Source organism: Chiloscyllium punctatum, chromosome 45 (assembly GCF_047496795.1).
Source record: "Chiloscyllium punctatum isolate Juve2018m chromosome 45, sChiPun1.3, whole genome shotgun sequence".
In the NCBI taxonomy this organism is placed as follows: Eukaryota; Metazoa; Chordata; class Chondrichthyes; order Orectolobiformes; family Hemiscylliidae; genus Chiloscyllium; species Chiloscyllium punctatum.
Genome location: NC_092783.1, coordinates 61,074,863 through 61,097,976, shown reverse-complemented (window position 1 = coordinate 61,097,976; position 23,114 = coordinate 61,074,863). Strand labels below are relative to the sequence as shown.

Sequence of the window (23,114 nt, the reverse complement as noted above, 5' to 3'; positions counted from 1 at the left end):
TTATTGACAGGGAATAGAACACAAAGGAAGTTATGGTAAAGCATTAAAAAAACACTGGGTTTGGCCTCAGTTATGGTATTGTGTATAATCCAAGAAGCATGTCAAGGCCTTGGAGAGGATGCAGAGGAGATTTATTGGAATCATACTGAGGATTAGGGATTTTGCATCACGTAAGATGACTGGGGAAGTTGGTGCTGCTCTTCTTAGAGCACAGGAGGTTAAGAAGTTCAAAATCTGAGCTAAATCAAGAGAAAGCGGTTGCACTGACAGATGGTTTGGAAAGCAGAGATACAGATTTAAGGGGATTAGCAAAGAAAAAACAAGATGTGACACAAGGAAACATTCTTTGCACAGTGAGTTGTGACCTGAGATGCACTGTCTGAAAGGTTAGCAGAAGCAGGACCAATATCTACATTCAAAAGGGAATTTGCCAAATACTTGAAGGGAAGATAATTACAGCACTATAGGGAAATAGAAGGGACATCGGATAAATTAGGTCAACACAAGTATGACAGACTGAATAGTCTTCTAATATAGTATCAATCTGAGATATCAGGATAGACAGATAATTGATGAGATAGTGGACAATGAAGGTTATCTAAGATTACAAAGAAATCTTGATCAATTGTGTCAAAGGGCTGAGCAGTGACAGGTGAAATTTAATTTAGATAAATGTGACATATTGCATTTTGATAAAACAAAGAAGGGAAGGGCTTATACAGTTAATGATAGAGCCCTGGGTAGTGTGGTAGAACAGAGAGATCTATGTGTTCAGATATATAATTCTTTGAAATTTACATCCCAGGTAGACTGGGTGGTTAAGAAGGTATTTAGTATAGTACTTACCTTCATTGCTCTCAGCCCTTTGAGTATAGGTGTTGGGATGTCATGTTGAGATTGTACAGGATATTGGTGAGGCCTGTTCTGCAGCACGGTGTACAGTTCTGGCTGCCCTGTTATAAGAAGGATATTATTAAATTGCAGAACACTCAGAAAAGATTTAGAGGATATTGCTGGGAATGGAGAGTTTGAGTTATAAAAGTAGGCTGGGATTGTTTTCACGAGAGCATAGGAGGTTGACAGATAACCTTATAAAGGTATACAAAATCATGAGGTGTGTAGATAAGGTGAACGACAAGGGTCTTTTCCCTAGGGTGGGGGAGTATAAAAAAAGGGGGCATATTTTAAGATGAAAGGAGAAAGTTTTAAAAAGGACATGTGGGGCAACATTTCACACAGAGAGTGGTTTGTGTGTGGAATGAACTGCCAGAGGAAGTGGTGGACGCAGGTTCAGTTCCAATATTTACAAGACATTTGGATAAGTTCATGAGTAGAAAAGGTTTGGAAGGAAGTGGGCCAAGCACAGGCAGGTGGGACTAGTTGGGGAACATGGTCAGTGTGGACAAATTAGACCAAAAGGTCTGTTTCTGTGATGTATGATTCTATGACTCTATAAGTGAGGTAAAAACAATGACTGCAGATGCTAATTGAGCCCAATATACTATCCCTGAAACACACAGTTCTGTAGAGTTAAACCATACCAACCAGACCCATCCAAATCAAATACCCCTAACAACACAATACAGTCCAGACCCAACCAACGTCAACTGTTCATCACAACTCAATCCACAACTACACAGCAAAAAATCATTTTATACTTAACTATCAGATTTACAATGTCACCTAGCCAAATTACCTAGCACAACACAGTTGGGTGATAAACATAACATCGATGAAAACAATTAGTCATTACATTCCAATTCAGTGGTATTCAAAACTCCTACACAGCACAACCCAACTTCAGGCACACAGTTTAGATACACATGAAGGTGATAATTCAGTCAATGAAAGACAACTAAACGAGCCTAACCCCAGTTCAGCCTGGAGGCAAACCACATGTCCCAACACAGATATTTCTAGTCAAATTATAGAGATGTTCAGAGATAATATCCCTGAAGCAAGTGACCTTGAACCCATGCCTCCTGGTACTACAACAATCTTCACAACCCAATATATTCAATTTCAGTCACTCAAAGCACATAGCTCAGTTAATATGAAGATGTTCAGTCCCGATCCTAAAATCCCATAAACTAACCTAGCCCTTAATCCACACCACAGTTAGGCTCTCAGACACATGGCAGTTTCCAAAGGTTAGCCAGCTCATTTCAGTGTTGGTGTAAAAGTTTGGAAGAAATCGTGTTTTGTATTTATTTCACTGTTTTCATCACCAACAAATATTTCAAAGTCTTTTTAAATTCATTTGTGGGACGTGGGTGTTGCTGGCTGGGATTGCATTTATTGCCCATCCCTAGTTGCCCATTAAGTGGTGGTAGTGAGCTGCCTTCTTGAATCATTGCAGTCCACCTGTGATGGGTTGACCCACAATGCCCGTAGGGAGAGAATTCCGGGATTTTGATCCAGGGACAGTGATATATTTCCAGGCCAGGATAGTGAGTGACTTGGAGGGGAACTTGAAGGTGGTGGTGTTCTCGTACATCTGCTGTCCATGTTGTTCAAGATGGAAGTGGTCATGGATTTGGAAAGTGCTGTCTAAGCATCTTTGGTGAATGTTTGCAGTGCAACTTGTTGATAGTACACACTGCTGTTACTGAGTGTCAGTTGTGAAGGGACTGGATGCTTGTGGATGTATTGCCAATCAAGTGGGGGCTGCTTTATCCTGGATAGTATTAAGCTTCTTGAGTGTTGTTGGAGCCACACCCATCCAGGCAAGTGGGGAGTGTTCTATCACATTCTTGACTTGTGCCTTGTAGATGTTGGACAAGCTTTGGGAAATCAGGAGGTGAGTTACTTGCTGCAGTATTCCTACCATCTACACCCACTATGTTGATGTAGCAAGTCCAGTTGAGTTTCTGATCAATGATAACCCCCTAGGATGTTGTGAGTGGAGGATTCAGTGATGGTAACACCATTGAATGTCAAGGGATGGACATTAGATTGTCTCTTATTGGAGATGCTCATAGCCAGGCATTTGTGTGGCGTGAATGTTACTTGCCACTTGTCAGCCCAAGCCTAGATATTATCCAGACCTTGTTGCATTTGAACATCATCTGCTTCAGCATCTGATGAGTTGCAAATGATGCCGAATATTGTGAACCATTGGTGAATATATCCACTTCTGACGTTATGATGGAGGGAAGGCCATTGGTGAAGCAGCTCAAGATCGTTGGGCCCAGGACATTACCTGCAGAGACTCTTGGAGCTGAGCTGACTGACCTACAACAACTCGGAGAAAGTAAGGACTGCAGATGCTGGAGAGTCGGAATTGAAAAGTTGAGCACTGAAAAAGCACAGCAGGTCAGGCAGAATCCAAGGAGCAGGAGAGTTGACATAAGGGCTTATGCCCGAAAGATTGACTCTCCTGCTCCTTGGATGTTGCCTGACCTGCTTTGCTTTTCCAGCACCACACACTCGACTCTGACCTAATGACAACCACGACCAGCTTCCTATGTGCCAGGTATGACTCCAACCAGTGGAGATTTTGCCCCGATACTCATTGATTCCAGTTTTGCTGGGGCCCCTTGATGCCTCGCTGGTTGAATACAGCCTTGACGTCAAAGGCTGTCACTCTCTCACCTCACTAGACAGTTCAGTACTTTTGGAGTGGAGAACCTACTGTAATGTAGGAGTATGCTTGTTTGAATGTGTGTCTGTGTGTAGCAAATGCAACAAATGTCATCCTCAGCTGCAAATCCTTCTATTGCATCATCCATTTGACCCAAATAGAACCACCCCACTCGGACAGAGTTAAAATTAGCCCCCCAAGACGCAGTCACCTATTATCAAAATCTCAGTAATGCCTTCACTACATTGAATTCAAAGCACACATCCTCATTGATAAATCCATCTAAAGTGTCTCCATGTGCAGCCTTCACTAATCTCCTCTACCTCTATAATCCAGTCCCAGTTCATCTCCCTTGGGTTGCCTCCTCAGTAGCTATAGATGAATCCGCTTCCTGAACTGCTGATCTCAGCCCCATCCTGAAAATCCTTCTGATCATGAGGTCTGTTTCCATGCTGTATGACTCAATGACATGTCAGCTGTAATTGGTTGGTTGCATTCTTGTCTTTGAATGAGAAAACAGAGTTAAAGTTGTACTGCTGGGATTTGAACACAAACAGGAAGGCTGACATTTAAATGCAGGACTGAGAGAATGCTGTACTGCCAGAGGTACAGAGGGCAAAGCAATAAGCAGACGGCGCTTCTCGGCCTTTTGGCTTGGAATACGTGTAGTTCCTGAGGACCAGAAGAAGAGATTCTGCTCGAGTGTTGGAGGTTCGACGCAGCAGAAGCGTGCTGGCGGGGGAAGTACTGCGGGGGTCGTGTTGCGAGGCGTCGTAGCTGCTGGAGACCATCGCTGGATCGTGATTGGCCGTTGGAGGATCGTTTGGTTGTGCTGACCTGCTCTTGGTGGATCTTCATGCTGGCTTCGGCCTAACGCCAATTCAGGAACCAGCCAACCTCAGAGCTATGGCCTCAGCAGCCACTCGCCGCCCAGGCCAGGGCATTCGGAACACAGTCAGGGTGACTGTGAAGAAGGTGGAGGAGCACACACCGGTGGATCGGACGGTGTTTGTGAAGAAAGTTCTGCTGGAGTGTTGCGGCCTTGCAGCCGCAGACGTGTACTGCCTGCAGGATTTCCCTGGGGCAGGCTACTTCGATGTGACCTTCAGAAGCGTGAAGCAGTGCGAACAGCTCCTGAAGGTCTTCAAGGAGAAGGAAGGGGAGCCGCTGTTTTCCATCTTGTCGGCGACCCCATTGTGTGTGCTTCCTGCACAGAGGAACCGGGTTGTTACAATCCATATGTACAACCCCTACGTTCCAGCGGCTGATGTCCTGACCTTCCTGGGAAGGTACGTCCAAGTCGAGGGAGAAGCCACTGATGTGATCGACCCCTTTGGGATCTGGACCAGTAAGAGGCAGGTCAAGGTAACTCTGAGGGCCGATGACAGTGGGAACATCCTCCACCCACCCTCGAGCTTCGCAATCGGAGGGAGCAGAGGCTACCTGACATATGCAGGGCAGCCCAAAGTGTGCCGAACCTGCGGGAAGTCGGGACACGTGGCGGTGGATTGCAAAGTGACCATCTGCAGGAACTGCAAACAGGAGGGTCACTTGACAAAGGACTGTCGGGAGGAAAAGAGCTGCAACCTGTGCGGGGAGGCGGGCCACATGTACAAGGCCTGCCCAAGACGAGGAGCCGCCACCTACGCACAGATGGCCGGAGGTGGCAACACGAGCCGCGGACCGACAAAGTCCAACGAGGTACCGCGAATCAGCAAAGGAACGGTGCCTGGAGGCACCCAGAAGGAAGGGAAGGTTGTAGAGGAGCAGGCGGCAGACAGCGGGGAGATGCAGCAGCCGACCCAAGCTCCTGCAAGACAGACGGAGGAAATGGAAGAGGAGGGATCAAAGGAGGCAGAGCAGTGGATTATCGTTAAAAACAGGAAAAGGAAACCTCTCGAGGGCCCCAAAGCCACCAAGCGAAGGGGGAAGAGACACCTCCAAGAGGAGGATACAGGCAGCTCCTCCGAGGGTGAGGACGGGCGCAAGAAGGGTCGCCTCCGGAGGAAGAGGCAGAGCGCCGTGGGGAGAAAGGAGGGCAGCACCGCCCAAGAAGGAAAAGACGATCCCTCTGAGGGGATGGGTGAAGGCCTCCCCCTACCCGGTGAGAACCAAGGGGTACCCACCGGCCCACAGCTCCAGGGAACTGGGAGCAGTGTCCCAGTGACAGCCCTGCTGTCAGATGGAGAACGGGGCGATGCGGACCCTGGGTCTGACACGATGACACCAGAGCGGGGAAATGACTCCAGCGTGGAGCCGGACAACTACCTCAGCCCTGGGAAGGTCCAGCAGTTTGCTGTCACCACGGGGATGCACGCAGCTACCCCACTGGAGCAAGACCAGAAGAAAATGGACACTGGTAACCCCGTAAACTGTTAAAATGGGGTTTAAAATTGCCAGCATAAATGTGCGTAGCATTAAAGCGGCTACGCGATGTGTTTCAACGCTGGCCTTCCTGCCCAACGTCAAAGCCGATATCCTGTTTCTGCAGGAGTGTGGGATACCGCACCTCAGCAGTTACAGGAGATGGTCGAGCTTGTGGGCCCACGGGCCGTCAGTGTGGTCGGGGGGCAACGATAGCCGCGCCTCCGGCCTGGGTATCCTGTTGCGGGGAGGCAACTTCACCATCTCCGAGGTTAAGGAGGTGGTGGGCGGGCGCCTCCTCGTCGTGGACGTCAAATACAGAAACGCTCCCGTGAGACTAATCAACGTGTACGCCCCAGTGGGTAAGAGTGAACGGTTGGCCGTCCTGCAACAGCTTCCACTGCTGCTGGCTACGTCCAGGCCGGTCATTCTGGCTGGAGACTTCAACTGCATCATTGATGCTGATGGACGATCCGGCGGGGGGGACAGTAAACCGGACGCTACGTCCAGGGCCCTGATGGAAACGGTCAAAGACGCCAAGCTGCACGACGTCTTCAGCGCCCCTGCAGACGGAGCGCAGCGTAGATACACCTGGTCACGGGCAGACGGGTCTATCTGCTCAAGGATAGATTACCTGTTTGTGTCCCGAACGCTCTCGGTCAGATCCACCGACGTCAAGCCGGTGTTCTTCTCTGACCACTGCCTCCTGCTGGCCGACTGTCACCTACAGGACGAACAGCGGGCGGGCAAGGGAACGTGGAAACTGAACACTAAGCTGTTGACCCCGGGAAACATCGAAGAGCTCAAGAGGGATTACGCAGGTTGGAGAACCGTGAAGCCCCTCTTTGAGTCTCCAGCGGACTGGTGGGAAACGGTAAAAGGGAACATCAAGAGGTTCTTTATCCTCAAAGGGGTCCAGGAGGCGAGAGAGAGGCGGGGAAAACTGTCCCAGCTCCAGGAAAGTATGCAGAACCTGCTCCTGCTGCAGACGATGGGGGTCGATGTCACGGAGGACCTCAAGGAGGTGAAGGGCCAGCAAGCCTCGCTCTTTGCCTCGGAGGCCTCCAGGATAATCTTCCGGTCCAGGGTCCGCTCGGTGGAGCAGGACGAGACGTGCTCACGTTTCTTCTTCCAGAAGGTGCACAAAGAGAGCTCCGTGCTCAGCAGCCTGAAGAAAGAAGATGGCTCGGTAACGTCATCTCAGGCTGACGTCATGAGGATCAGCAAATCCTTCTACGCCAGCCTGTATGACTCGAAGCCGACCGACAGCGCGGCCTCCCAGTCGTTCCTGTCCTCTATCACGGAGGTCTTAGATGACGGAACACGAGAGAGGCTGGACCAGCCGCTATCTCTGGATGAACTGACCAAGGCCCTAGAGTCCTTCGAAAAGAATAAAACTCCCGGAAGCGACGGCTTACCGGTCGAGGTTTATTCCGCTCTTTGGGACTTGATCGGCCAGGACCTGCTGGAGGTGTATGTCAGTATGCTCCGGGCAGGTACCATGAGTGAATCCATGAGGAAAGGCATCATCACCCTCGTCTACAAGCGGAAGGGGGAGAGGGAGGAAATTAGAAATTGGAGACCGATCTCACTGTTAAATGCAGACTACAAAATCTTGTCAAAGGTCATCGCCAACCGGGTCAGGTCTGCTCTGGGATCGGTGATCCACCCGGACCAAACCTGTGCTGTACCGGGCAGGAAGATCTCTGAGAGTCTCGCACTCCTCAGGGATACGATCGCCTACGTGCAGGACAGGGGGGTGGACACATGCCTCATCAGCCTTGACCAGGAGAAAGCCTTTGACAGGATATCGCATACATATATGAGGGATGTCCTCTCCAAAATGGGCTTTGGGGAGGGAATCGGCAATTGGATCAGACTGCTCTACACCAACATTGTCAGTGCAGTCTCAGTCAATGGGTGGGAATCAGATAGCTTCCCTGTAAGATCTGGAGTCAGGCAGGGATGCCCCCTCTCACCCGCCTTGTTTGTGTGTTGCATAGAGCCATTTGCCGAATCCATCAGGAAGGATGCGAGCCTGAGAGGGGTGACTATTCCTGGCAGCGGGGGCCTGCAGGTTAAGGCCTCCCTGTACATGGATGACGTCGCTGTTTTCTGCTCGGATCCGCTGTCCGTGCACAGACTCGTGTGCATCTGCGACCAGTTCGAACGGGCCTCGGGGGCCAAGGTAAACCGAGGCAAGAGCGAGGCCATGCTCTTCGGGAACTGGGCCGACCAATCCTCTATCCCCTTCACCGTCAGGACTGACCACCTGAAGGTGCTGGGTATTTGGTTCGGGGGGGCTGGGGCGTGCGCCAAGACCTGGGAGGAGCGGATCAGGAAGATGAGACAGAAACTAGGCAGATGGGGGCAACGGTCGCTCTCCATCGCGGGAAAAAACCTGGTCATCAGGTGTGAGGTACTCTCAGTATTGCTATATGTGGCACAGGTCTGGCCTATTCCCAGGACCTGTGCCGCCGCAGTCACCCGGGCCATCTTCCAATTCATTTGGAGATCAAAGATGGACCGGGTCCGAAGAGACTCTATGTACAAAGACCGGTGCAATGGGGGAAAAAACACGCCCAATGCCACCCTCACCCTGATGGCCACCTTTGTGTGTTGCTGCATCAAGCTGTGCGTGGATCCCCGGTACGCAAACACCAAGTGTCACTACGTACTGAGGTTCTACCTGTCCCCGGTGTTGCGAAGGATGGGCCTGGCCTCGCTGCCGCGGAACGCTCCGAGTAGTTGGACCGTTCCGTATCACCTGTCCTTCGTGGAGAAATTTATGAGGAAAAACACCTTTGACCACAAGTCCATCAGGAAGTGGTCAGCACGTAGCGTCCTTGAGACCCTTCGGGAAAAGGAGAGGGCGGATCCTGTCGAGCGGTTCCCTGAGCAGACTGTCAAAGCCATTTGGCAGAATGCCTCATCGCCAGAACTTTCCAACAAGCACCAAGACGTGGCTTGGCTGGTGGTGAGAAGGGCTCTGCCTGTGAGATCCTTTATGCACGCCCGGACTCTCTGCCGCACCGCACGCTGCCCTCGAAGTGGCTGCGGGGGGGACGAGACTGTCACACACCTCCTTCTGGAATGTGCCTATGCAGAGGAAGTCTGGAGAGGAATGCAGTGGTGCTTGTCGAGGTTCGTCCCGAGCAGCGCCGTGACGCGGGACTCCGTGCTCTACGGCCTGTTCCCCGGGACTCACACCGAGACGAACATTAACTGCGCCTGGAGGATCATCAACTCGGTGAAGGACGCTCTCTGGGCGGTCCGAAACCTGTTGATCTTCCAGCTGAAGGAGTTGACCCCGACCGAGTGTTGCAGACTGGCACATTCCAAGATCCAAGACTACGTGTTGAGGGACGCGCTGAAGCTCGGGGCAGCTGCCGCCAAGGCGCGGTGGGGAAAGACCACCGTGTAAGATCGGCCTGCCTAAAGAACAACAGGGGGCCCATGCGGACGTTTTTTTGGGCTCTGCTGATGCCTCAGCCAAATAGATGTATATGTACAAGATTGAAAAATGCACAGGATTGTAAATGACATTGATAAATTCGAATCTGTGTTTGGAAATGTGGACATATGTATGGCATGATCAAATGTACAGACCATCAAATCCTTTTATGAATAAAGTATATTTTTGAAATAAAAAAAAAAGAATGTGGTGGCACCCAGAACTGGACAGTGAGGACCCTTGCCTTGGCTCAATGACACCAGAGTGGGTAAATGACCCCAGTGAGGAGCTGGATAGCTACCTCAGCCCAGCGAAGGTCCAGCAGTTCGTGCTTACCATGGGGATGTAGACAAGCTACCCCAGAGACAGGACAGTCAAATGGACAATGGTAACCCCATAAACTGGGGGTTAAAGAAGTTTCATTTGCTTTCATATAACAGGGCACCCACTCAGTAGGTGGGTTCCGCTGAAGTCACAGCCAAATACCAAGAGACTGGATAGTTAATAAAGGTAACTGTTAATAGGATAACTGTGAATTCGATTAATTCAATATGTTCTTTGTAACGTTAAGACATGCAATGTATATAACTATGAACAACATGGAAAATTGTACAAGTACCAGAGATTTATTTACATGAATAAAGTATATTTTGAAATAAAAAAAGAATGTGGTGGCAACCAGAAAGAATAACAGGCTGGAGTGGAGGAGGCGGCAGCCAGCGGAGAGACACAGCAGCTGATCCTAGCTCTAGCCGGGCAGATGGAAGAAATGGAGGAGGAGGTAATCGAGCAGGCAGCGGAGTGGATACCTGTTAAAAACAGGAAGAGGAAATCTTGCCAGGCTCCCAAAGCCTCCCAGCAAAAGGGGAAAAGACAGCTGCACGAGGGAGGGATGGCCAGCTCTTCGGAGGGTGAAGATGGACGCAGAGAAGGTCATCACCACCAGAAGAAGAGACAGAGCGCCGTCGGTAAAGAGGAGGGCATTTCCTCCCAACCAGGAAACAACGGACCCCCCGAAGTCCACCCTCCACCCAGTGAGAACCAGGAGGTACCCACTGGCCCACAACTACAGGCAACCGAGAGCTGTGATCCTCTGACAGTCCCATTGTCAGACACAGAACTGGACAGTGAGGACCCTTGCCTTGGCTCAATGACACCAGAGCGGGTAAATGACCCCAGTGAGGAGCTGGATAGCTACCTCAGCCCAGCGAAGGTCCAGCAGTTCGTGCTTACCATGGGGATGTAGACAGCCACCCCAGAGACAGGACAGTCAAATGGACAATGGTAACCCCATAAACTGGGGGTTAAAGAAGTTTCATTTGCTTTCATATAACAGGGCACCCACTCAGTAGGTGGGTTCCGCTGAAGCCACAACCAAATACCAAGAGACTGGATAGTTAATAAAGGTAACTGTTAATAGGATAACTATAAATTCGATGAATTCAATCTGTTCTTTGTAATGTTAAGACATGCAACGTATATAACTATGAACGACATGGAAAATTGTACAAGTACCAAAGATTTATTTATATGAATAAAGTATATTTTGAAATAAAAAAAAATGAATGTGTACAGCGCGGTCTCCCAGTCGTTCCTGTCCTCTATCACGGAGGTCCTAGATGACAGAACACGAGAAAGGCTGGACCAGCCGCTATCTCTGGATGAGCTGACCAAGGCCCTCGAGTTCTTCGAAAAGAATAAAACTCCCGGAAGCGACGGCTTACCGATCGAGATTTATTCCGCTCTTTGGGACTTGACCGGCCAGGACCTGCTGGAGGTGTATGTCAGTATGCTTCGGGTAGGTACCATGAGTGAATCCATGAGGAAAGGCATCATCACCCTCGTCTACAAGCGGAAGGGGGAGAGGGAGGAAATTAGAAATTGGAGACCGATTTCACTGTTAAACACAGACTACAAAATCTTGTCAAAGGCCATCGCCAACCGGGTCAGGTCTGCTCTGGGATCGGTGATCCACCCTGACCAAACCTGTGCTGTACCGGGCAGGAAGATCTCTGAGAGTCTTGCACTCCTCAGGGATACGATCGCCTACGTGCAGGACAGGGGGGTGGACACCTGCCTCATCAGCCTGGACCAGGAGAAAGCCTTTGACAGGATATCGCATACATATATGAGGGATGTCCTCTCCAAAATGGGCTTTGGGGAGAGAATCGGCAATTGGATCAGACTGCTCTACACCAACATTGTCAGTGCAGTCTCAATCAATGGGTGGGAATCAGATAGCTTCCCTGTAAGATCTGGAGTCAGGCAGGGCTGCCCTCTCTCACCCGCCTTGTTTGTGTGTTGCATAGAGCCATTTGCCGAGTCCATCAGGAAGGATGTGAGCCTGAGAGGGGTGACTATTCCTGGCAGCGGGGGCCTACAGGTTAAAGCCTCCCTGTACGTGGATGAAGTCGCCTTTTTCTGTTCGGATCAGCTGTCTGTGCACAGACTCATGTGCATCTGTGACCAGTTCGAACGGGCCTCGGGGGGCCAAGGTAAACCGAGGCAAGAGCGAGGCCATGCTCTTCGGGAACTGGGCCGACCAATCCTCTATCCCCGTCAGGACTGACCACCTGAAGGTGCTGGGTATTTGGTTCGAGGCGGCTGGGGCGTGCGCCAAGACCTGGGAGGAGCGGATCAGGAAGATGAGACAGAAACTAGGCAGATGGGGGCAACGGTCGCTCTCCATCGCGGGAAAAAAATTGGTCATCAGGTGTGAGGTACTCTCAGTATTACTATATGTGGCACAGGTCTGGCCTATTCCCAGAACCTGTGCCACCGCAGTCACCCGGGCCATTTTCCACTTCATGTGGAGATCAAAGATGGACCGGGTCCGTAGAGACACAATGTACAATGTGCAATGGGGGGAAAAAACACGCCCAATGCCACCCTCACCCTGATGGCCACCTTTGTGTGTGGCTGCATCAAGCTGTGCGTGGATCCCCAGTACGCAAACACCAAGTGTCACTATGTACTGAGGTTCTACCTGTCCCCGGTGTTGCGAAGGATGGGCCTGGCCTCGCTGCCACGGAATGCTCTGAGTCGTTGGACTGTTCCGTACCACCTGTCCTTCGTGGAGAAATTTATGAGGAAAAACACCTTTGACTACAAGTCCATCAGGAAGTGGTCAGCACGTAGTGTCCTTGAGACCCTTCGGGAAAAGGAGAGGGCGGATCCTGTCGAGCGGTTCCCTGAGCAGACTGTTAAAGCCATTTGGCAGAATGCCTCATCGCCAGAACTTTCCAACAAGCACCAAGACGTGGCTTGGCTGGTGGTGAGAAGGGCTCTGCCTGTGAGATCCTTCATGCAGACCCGGACTCTCAGCCGCACCACACGCTGCCCTCGAAGCAGCTGCGGGGGGGACGAGACTGTCACACACCTCCTTCTGGAATGTGCCTACGCAAGAAGTCTGGAGAGGAATGCAGTGGTGTTTGTTACGGTTCGTCCCGAGCAGCGCCCTGACGCGGGACTCCGTGCTCTACGGTCTGTTCCCCAGGAGGCACACCGAGACGAACATCAACTGCGCCTGGAGGATCATCAACTCGGTGAAGGACGCTCTCTGGGTGGTCCGAAACCTGTTGATCTTCCAGCTGAAGGAGTTGACCCCGACTGAGTGTTGCAGACTGGCACATTCCAAGGTCCAGGACTACGTGTTGAGGGATGCGCTGAAGCTTGGGGCAGCTGCCGCCAAGGCGCGGTGGGGAAAGACCACTGTGTAACATCTGCCTGCCTAAAGAAGAACAGGGGGCCCATGCAGTCATTTGGGCTCTGCTGACGCCTCAGCTAAATATATGGGCATATGATTGAAAAACGTACAGACCTGTATATAAAAATGATAAATTCTGATCTCTGTATGTAAATGTTTACGTATTTATGGCATGACCAATTGTACAGACCATCAAATTATTTTATGAATAAAGTAAATTTTTGAAATAAAGAAAAGTCCCTTCTGCTGTCTCAGGTATCTCACCGCACCATTTTGAAGGAAAGGGGAGCCCAATATTTATCCCTCAATCAATGCCGCAAAGATGGTGTTTTGAAGGAGCTTACTGTGTGTGAATTGATTGCTGTGTTTCCCATTCAGCAGCAGCCACACTTGAACTTCTTCAGTGATTGTAAAGCATTTTATAATGCCTTGAAATGTTATAGAAAGAAAGCTTTCTTTTCTTTATCTGTCCAGTTCTTCTGCTACCTCTCTCAGACTTATTTGCTGTGCCTGTCTCCTTGATCCATTTATATGTCAATGGTGCTACATTGGTCCTGTTGAATATTCTGCTGACATTGAATAGAAATGTTTTGTTGTGATGAATATTCAAGGAAAAGGCTCACGCTCCGAAGTTATGCTCCAGTGAACAGAGGAAGGAAATAAGGAAAGTATCATATTCATTTGCATGAAAGCAGCTAAATGAAGATTTCTTTGCATTATCTGCTGTTCTCCAGATGAAAAGGGGGCAGATTCAACAGGCAGAGTTTGACTATTCTCTCAGTTATTACACCTTTGCAGTCTGGAATTGCCAACTTTGGTTGGATATTTCATCACATGATATCCTGAATGACATTCACCACCATCAGTTGCCCAACAAATCCATCATGCCAGTGCCCCCTCTGACCATTTTCTCCACATTATACTTATAATTAATAAGTCAGTATTAAGGGGTGGCACGGTGGCTCAGTGGTTAGCACTGCTGCTTCACAGCGCCAGGAATCCGGATTCAACTCCAGCCTCAGGCGACTGTCTGTGTGGAGTTTGCACATTCTCCCCGTGTCTGCGTGGATTTCCTCTGGGTGCTCCGGTTTCCTCCCACATTCCAAAGATGTGCAGTTTAGGTGGATTGATCAAGCTAAATTGCCCATAGTGTTAGGTGCATTAGTCAGAGGGAAACGGGTCTGGGCGGATTATTCTTTGGAAGGTCAGTGTGGACTGGTTGGGCCAAAGTGTAGGGTAGCTAAGCTAATCTAAACTTTCAAAGAAAATAAAAGAAAGGTCGTGAATCTTTGGAACCCTCATTCTAAAAAGGCAGTGGAATCACATCTTGGAATATTTTAAAGAAAAGGTAGATAGATTCTTGTAAAGTAAGGGAGTGAAAGATTGTTGGCCTTTATGAAGGCTCAGTGTTGGAATGTAATTTGAGGTTCCAATCAGAGCAGCAAGTGGTAGAGCAAGTTCAAGGAACTGAATGATGTACTCCTGCTCTTTTTTTGGTATGTTGTTATCTGGGTTCTTTTTTGCAGGTATCAGTTAGAAATTAACCTTTACCTCCTGGACACACCAGGAAAATTCTGGATAGTTGGAAAGCACAATTCCATTCCCACACATACACACTTCTTGCTTACATTTGTTTCCCTGTCCTTGTTACTTCTGTGTTGGAACACAATAATAATAAATCATGCTGAACTCAGCATTATTTTGTTTTCCCTTTTGGAGGCTTGGGAGCCCCTCAGGCAGGAGGAGGATGGGAGAGAGAAAAGAAGCAAGTCTCTACAACACATTTAGTTCAAGCATTCTCAAGTTATGTTAGTTGAACACGTGTCAGAAACAGCTGTTGACAAAAGAATCCAAGGAGGTTTTTATTTTATGCAGCAAGTTGTTGAGATCATATATAGCTTGATAAGGCAACGGAAACAACTTTCAGAAGTGAATTGGCCAAATACTGAAAGGGGAACCATTGCAGAGTGAGCAAAGTGGGCAAAGTATGGGCAATGACCCTTACAGAGAGTAGATTTGGCAATGGTGGGCCAAACAGCCTGTTTCTGTGAAGTTTTAGTTTTATTCAGGCCTCACTAAGTATCCAGCAGTTAAAGCATTTTCTTTAACCAGTGCCTGTCTGTATGGGAGAGGAAGAAACAACACTCAGAGAAATAAGACTTCATCCATTTAAGTCATTTTTTCCACTTGTGCTGAATGTGGAGAGGCCGATCCTCCTTGTGGATGTCTTGGATCAGAAGGCATCAACTCAGAATCCCTGTCTGGACAGAAATTAGGAGGATTTTTTTTCTCTCAGTGAGGAATTTTTTACAACAAGGAGATGTAGGAGCTGGGTTGTTAAGGATAGTCAAGGCTGAGAGAGACACATTTTCAATTTGCAAGGGAATCAAGGGGACTCTGAAAGATTTTTTTATACTGAAGCTGTGTTTGTGCAAGTTGTATGTGCAATGACGCACTGATGAAATCGAGCTCAACAAACCATTTCTCAAATTGAATTTTGAAACATATTCATCATTATGTCAGTAGGCAGCTGGGGATATCTAGAAACACAATGCACAATATCTGTTTTACTTTGCAGTCTTGGTAAAGGGTGGGGCCCAAATAACAAACATATCAAGATTCCTTGATTTTTTTCTAGGAGAAAGGATGTGTCCAAACAGTGCATGAGGTAATGTGTGGGAGGTTTAAGTAAAAAAAAGGTTTCTTACTGAATTCTTATGTTCACTCAATTCCAAGATTACATTTATTTTTAGATATTAGCTGTGACCGTGAGTTCAAATGCCACACCAGAGACCTGGACACAGAACGATAGCGCGGGAGTGCTGCATTGTTCAAAGTGCTGTCTTTTAGGTGAGGCAGTCTCGCTCTACCTCCTCAGGTGAACATAAATAAAATCTCATGGCATATTTTTGAAGGAGGGCAGGGAAGTCATTTCTGGTGTTCTGGGCTAATATTTATCCCTCATACAGCACTCCCCAAAAATAAACAAGTTAGCAAGTCATTGTCATGTTGCTGCTTTGACAGACATGCTGCACTTCCTATATAATTAAAATGGCTACACTTCACAAGTACATTATTGCCTGAAACCAAGAGAACTGCTGTCAGCAATGGAAAAAATAAAATTGAAAACGTACAAGATGCTAGAACTGGGAGAAGAATGAGATTTGAATCAGAGATCAGAGGGGAGGGGAGGCCGAGAACGGAATCTCAAATTTTCTCCTTCACATTTAAAAGACATCTGTTTGGGTATATGAATAGGAAGGGTTTAGAGGGAGATGGGCCAAATGCTGGCATATAAGACGAGGAGAGATTAAATTGTCATAATATAACAGTAGAATTGGGCAAAATAAAAATTAATTAAAAGGAAACTGATTTTGAAAAACTCATTAATGAGTTTGATGACTTAACCAGCCAATTAGGTAAGGAGGGGGAACACTGGATATAACGTACTTGGGTTTTCAGAAAATTTTTGACAAGGTCTGCGCAGGTTAAGAAGCAAAATCAGAACACGTGAAATGGGGGCGGAGGGGCACAATATATGGGCATGGATTGAGGATTGGTTAACGGATATAAAACAGTGGATATAAACTGATTACTCTCAGATTGGCAGGTTGTGACAAGGGTTGTTACAAGTGGGGTATAGTAAGGATCAGTACTTGGGTCCCTGCCTTTTATAATATACAATGATCTTGGGGTTGAACGGAATATTTTAAACTTTGTGGATGATAAAACCAGGTGGAAGTATTGTTGAGGAGGATGTAGAAAGATTAAAAAGATTGAGTAGGTAAGAACATGGCAGATGTAGTATAATGTGGAAAAAAGTGAAGTTATCCAATTTGATAGGAAAATCAGTAATGCTCAGATTTTCCTTAAATGAGATTCCATTGAAAACCAACTTCAAAGGAGATGCTGGGAGTAGTGGTCAAAAGCTTGAAAGAAGAGGTGGGTCCTCTTGGATTTCCTAAAGGAATAGAGAGAGAGGTGGGAAAATGGATGGCTTTAGGAGTATACATTGAAGAGGCCAACAAAGCTGTAGTTGACAAAGCATAGGTTGTGGTATTGGCAATGGATAAACTGGGACAGATGAAGAAGTGGGTGTCATTACAGAGATGGAAGTAGTCAGTCTTTGTGCTGCATGTAGGATGGAGAACTGTGCACAGTGTGAACGAGAGGGCAGGTCATGCCAGCTGCACGGTTAGTTAGAGGCAGTGGCTAGAGAAGGGATTGGAATTTGCAGGATAGACAAAAGCTGAAGGTGGTATCAGTGGTTAACTAATGGAAATTGTGACCCGTTTTAGCCGAGGTTGACCGGGGTATACGGGGGAACTTGCAGCTGAACAGAAAGTTCAGATTAGCATGGGGTCAGGAAGGGTGACTAGGTGATTAGCAGTTTGCAGGGAATGAGGTAAAGAGCAGGAACTGGATCACATAAGCAAGTTGAAATGAGAAAGGATGGTTTGGTGTGATTCGAGAGAAACTAGAGAAAAATGCCAGCTCAGGGCGAGGGTGAGGTTAGGAAAGATGAACTTTAAGTGTGTGGGCTAGAAGGCTGAGAGGAAAACAGCAGGTACAACTAGATGGATGGTGTCAATCTTTGTCATGAAATAGTCCAGAAGCTCCTCATACCAACTTGTAGAAAAGAGGATGTTTAGGGCCAGGGGAAGGGGCCCTAAACAGGTTGTGACAAGGGTTGTTACAAGTGGGGTATAGTAAAGATCAGTACTTGGGTCCCAGCCTTTTATAATATACAATGATGTTGGGGTTGATCGGAATATTTTAAACTTTGTGGATGATAAAACCAGGTGGAAGTATTGTTGAGGAGGATGTAGAAAGATTAAAAAGATTGAGTAGGTAAGAACATGGCAGATGTAGTATAATGTGCCATCTTGGTAGTGAAGCAGAGAAATCAGGGGTTGTCTTTGCATTCCACGATCTCAGTGAGGGAGTGGAAGCTGGAATCTCACCACTTGTTAGATGCAAATACATGCCAGTGTTTAAATGATTCAGTAATTACATATTAACAGAAGACATTTCTTTGCAGAGAGGAGAATCAGAGTTTCTCTAACCAGTTCCCCTATGTACAGATTTGCTTTTGAAACCAGATGTTATCAGTGAGGTCAATCTCTCAAACAGGAGATTTAAGTACAAGGTCACGTTGTAGAAAAGGCACTCTGACTCCATTGAAGATTAATATATGTCCTGGCACCCTGGAACCGAAGGTACACCGGCTCTCAATAAGCCTGAAATTTTAAAGTATAACCAGACACTGGAATATTTGCAGTAAACATTCATCTAAAGCAGTATTTATGGTTATGTGTCATGACAATGGAATGTGTGCTCATGATCTCAATAGAGTTTTCAGCAACAGATCTACTTCCCAGGGGAAAAAACGCTATTTGATCCCCACAGGAATATGACACAATTTGCATTTATTTATAAACACCAAAAGACATTGGTGCAGACCCAGGCTATTTGGCCCATTGCATCTGCTCTGTCATTTAATGAGATCATGGCTGATCCGATAATCCTCAACTCCATTTTCATGCCTTTTTCTTAATTCCCTCAGTGATTAAAAATCTGTCAATCTCAGCTTTGAATATACTTAATGACTCAATCTCGAAGCCTTCGGTGCTCAAGAATGAACTACCCTCTGAGAGATAAAATTCCTCCTCATGGCTTTGTCAATAGGTGACCCATTACTCTGAGAATGAGGGTTCTGATATTTTCCTCTAGTCCTAGACTTTCCCACAAAGGGAACCTCTCCACATCAATTCCGTCAAGTCCCCTAAAAATCTTCTATGTTTCATAGAACATTACAGCATAGAACAGGCCCTTCGGCCCTTAATGTTGCACTGACCTGTGGAGGCATTCTGAACCTACACTATTCCATTCTCGTCCATATGCCTTTCCAAATGCCATTTCAAAGCCCTTAAATTTGCGAGTCTACTACTATCGCAGACAGTGCGCTCCACGCCCCTACTGCTCTCTGAGTAAAGAAACTACCTCTTACATCTATCACCTCTCGATTTAAAGCAATGTCCCCTCGTGCTAATCATCGCTATCCGAGGAAAAAGGCTCTCACTGTCCAACCCATCTAACCCTCTGATTATCTTATGTCTCAATTAAGTCATCTCTCAACCTTGTTCTAACAAAAACAGCCTCAAGTCCCTCGGCCTTTCCATGTAAGAGCAGAGGACTGGAGGATTGCAAATGTTGTGCCCTGGTTCAAGAAGGGCATAGAGATAACCCAGGTAATTATAGACCAGTGAGCCTTACGTCTGTTGTAGGAAAGGTTTTGGAAAGAATTATAAGAGATAGGATTTATAATCATTGAGCAAGCAACAATTTAATTGGAATTAGTCAACATAGATTCATCAAAAGCAGGTTGTGTCTCACAAACCCCATTGAGTTTTTGAGAAGGTGACCATGCATGTGAATGAGGGTAGGGAGGGCAGTTGACGTGGTGTCCATGGACTTCAGCAAAGCCTTTGATAAGGTTCCACATGGTAGGCTACTGGAGAAAATGCGGAGGCCTGGGATTGAAGGTGATTTTGCAGTTTGGATTAGAAACTGGCTTTATGTAAGAAGGCAATGAATGGTAGTTGATGGAAAATATTCAGCTTGGAACCAGTTACTAGTAGTGTGCCACAAGGATCTGTTTTGGGACCATTGCTGTTTGTTATTTTTATAAACTACTTGGACGCAGGCATAGGTGGATGGGTTAGTAAGTTTGCAGATGACACTAAAGTCGGTGGAGTGGTGGACAGTGTGGAAGAATTTTGCAGGTTGCAGGGAGACTTGGATAAACTGCAGGACTGAGCTGAAAGGTGGAAAATGGAGTTCAATGCAGATAAATGTGAGATGATTCAGTTTGGGAAGAATAACAGGAAGGCAGAATACTTTGTCAATGGAAAAATTCTTGGTAGTATGGATGTGCAGAGGGATTTTGGTGTCCATGTACATAGATCCCTGAAAGTTGTCATCCAGGTTGATAGTGCTGTTAAGGAGGCATACAGTGTGTTAGGTTTTATTGGTAAGGGGATTGAGTTCTGGAGCCAAGATATCATGGTGCAACTGTACAAAATACTAGTGCAGCTAGCATTGTGTGCAATTCTGGTCACCCTGTAAATCTAGACCGCCAGGAGGGGCCTCTCGGTTCTGTGATCAGTCAAATAAACACTCGCAGCTTGGTCTGATTTCAGCAAGATTTAACAATTTATTACGACGCTGGGCATAGGTTATCCAGCAATACTGGGGTTATGCACCTCTGTGTACTCTGGAAAAGTTGCTGCAATTAGCTTAAAACACAGACAACTTTTAGAGGTCTCTTAACAAACAGAGCAGCCTTAATTTCAAAGCTAATAAAGTGACAAATAGATATAAAGTTAAGCCAATGATATTTCCTGGGAGCTGACTTGTTTTGCATGCCCCTATCTCTGGCCACCTCTCTTCCAAAGCCAGTCTAGGATGCTTTAATAATGTCATATCTTACTTAGTTAATTTATACAATGAACAGGGCATTGTTTGCTAATTTCTTTCAATTAGTTCAAGGATGCGGTTTTCAGCAGAGTAGATGCCATTGCTCCTCGAAGCTATTTTCTTATGTTATTTTATGTTACTTGCATTAAGAAGCCATTTTGTAGTTAGTAAAAGCATGCATTAAATGGTTGCTCCTGACAACAGCCTAAATCCAGAATTTAGATCCTCAACCCCATTACAGGAAAGCTGTGAAAACATTGGAAACGGTGCAAAGGAGAATTACCAGGATATTGCCTGGTCTGAAGCAAATGTCTTATGAGGAAAGGCTGAGGGACTTGGGTCTGTTCTCATTAGAAAGAAGAAGACTAAGAAGCGATTTAATAGAGACACACAACATGATCAGAGGATAATATAGAATGGACAGTGAGAGTCTTTTTCCTAGGATGATGACACCCACTTGTATGAGGGGGCATAGCTGCAAATTGAAGGGTGATAGATTTAAGACAGATGTTAGAGGTAGGTTTTTCACTCAGAGTGGGAAGGGCATGGAATGCCCTGCCTGCCAATCTTCCTCTCCCAATATCCCCACCAGTACCTTTCCACTGACACTCTCATTTGTTTGGATGAACTGGTCCTCACCCTCAAAGATTTCTCCTTTGAATCCTCCCACTGCCTCCAGACAAAAGGGGTAACCAAGCCACCTGCAGGGGCCTCAGTTATGCTTGTATCTTTGTCGGTTACATGGAACAGTCCATCGTCCACAGTTACACCAACACCATTCCCTACCTTTTCCTCCGCTAGATTGATGACTGCATCGGCGCCACCTCATGCTCCCATGAGGACGTTGAACAGTTCATCAACATCACCAACACATTCCACCCCGACCTTATGTTCACCTGGACCATTTCAGACACCTCCCTCCACTTCCTGGACCTCTCCATCTCCATCAATGGTGACCAACTCAACACTGACATCTACTACAAACCCACCAACTCCCACAGCTACCTGGACTACACCTCCTCTGTTGCTTCTGATGCGGTCTCCTCTACACTGGGGAGACCGGGCTACTCGCAGAGTACTTCAGAGAACATCTCCGGGACATGCAACCCCACCGCCCCGTGGCCCAACATTTCAATTCCTCCTCCCACTCTGCCAAGGACATGCAGGTCCTAGGCCTCCTCCATCGCCACTCCCTAACCACCTGACGCCTGGAGAAAGGATGCCTTATCTTCCACCTTGGGACCCTCCAACCCCAGGGCATCAATGTGGATTTCACCAGTTTCCTCATTTCCCCTCCCTCAACATACTCCAGTTCCAACTTTCCAGCTCAGCACCATCCTCATGATCTGTTCCATCTGTCCATCTTCCTTCCCAACTATCTGCACCACCCTCCCCTCCGACCAATCACTCTTGTGGAATAATAGTAATGTCCCTGCCGCTGGAATGGGAGGACCAGAGATGAGATGGACCTAAGGGTCTGTTTCTATACGGTATAACTCTGTGACTCTACAAGTTCTACTCCAGAGTTGTGTGACAACATCTCTGAATAGTTTGATTAGTAAAATAGGTTAGGTTGACTGTACTATTGCAGGTTTCATGTAGGGTTCCACTGGGTGAGCTGAGACTGTTTGGTAGGGGAAAACAACTTAGTAGTCTAATGGGAATAAGCTCTTGTATTAAATATGAACATAGTTTAATGTATGTTAGGAACTACCGGTTACACTGGATATGGTAGACATCATTAATGAGAACATGAGGATGACCTGGATGTTAGGTCTCAGTCCTTTTAAACTCCTTTTAAACTATTAAACTCTGCTCCCACTAAGTCATCGTAGTCAGCAGTGCTAGAGGTACTTCATAGGATCAACTTTCAAACTCTCTCACAACAAAAGTACAGCCTGTCACAGGGGGTCAACGGTGCTGCATGTTGTCAGGGGGTCAATGTGTATTTTGACTACAAAGGAGTGGAATGTCCCAGGTTACTAAGAAATGCAAACTCACCTCTCCTTCCTTTGCTTGTATGTTTAGCATCCTCTCATGGGACATGGGTATCAGCTGTCAGAGGAAGTGGTGGAGGCTGGTACAATTACAACATTTGTTTCCCATCCTGAATTGCCCTTGAAATAAGTACTTGCCGTTTTGAGACTAGTTAACAGTTAACCACGGTGGTAAAGTCTAGAATCACATGTAGGGTAGGCTAGTGAGGACAGTTGATTTCCTGCCCTAGCGTCATAGAGATGTATACCACTGAAACAGACCCTTCGGTCCAACCCGTCCATGCCGATCGGATATCCCAACCCAATCTAGTTCCACCTGCCAGCACCTGGCCCATATCCCTCCAAACCCTTCCTAATCATATATCCATCCAAATGCCTTTTAATTGTTGAAATTGTACTAGCCTCCAGGTTTTTACATGAATTGTTGATAAGTTTCATGGTCTCTCACTAAGTAACTTGAGTTTCAGACTGGATGATCTACGTTTCCCCATGCTGATCTGCTATGTCTCGAATCCTCCCTCATTTTCAACT

General features: G+C 47.1%; 1 protein-coding gene across 1 annotated transcript in view; it reads right to left on the bottom strand.

The window, feature by feature from the left end:
* Window positions 1-938, bottom strand: part of capza1b (capping actin protein of muscle Z-line subunit alpha 1b) — a 67,242-nt gene extending 66,304 nt beyond the window's left edge. The window contains exon 1 of the mRNA XM_072563899.1: window positions 847-938. Within this exon, the coding sequence (XP_072420000.1) occupies window positions 847-852 (6 nt within the window). The 5' untranslated portion in view covers window positions 853-938. The remainder of the gene's footprint in view (window positions 1-846) is intronic.
* Between the last annotated feature and the right edge of the window lie 22,176 nt (window positions 939-23,114).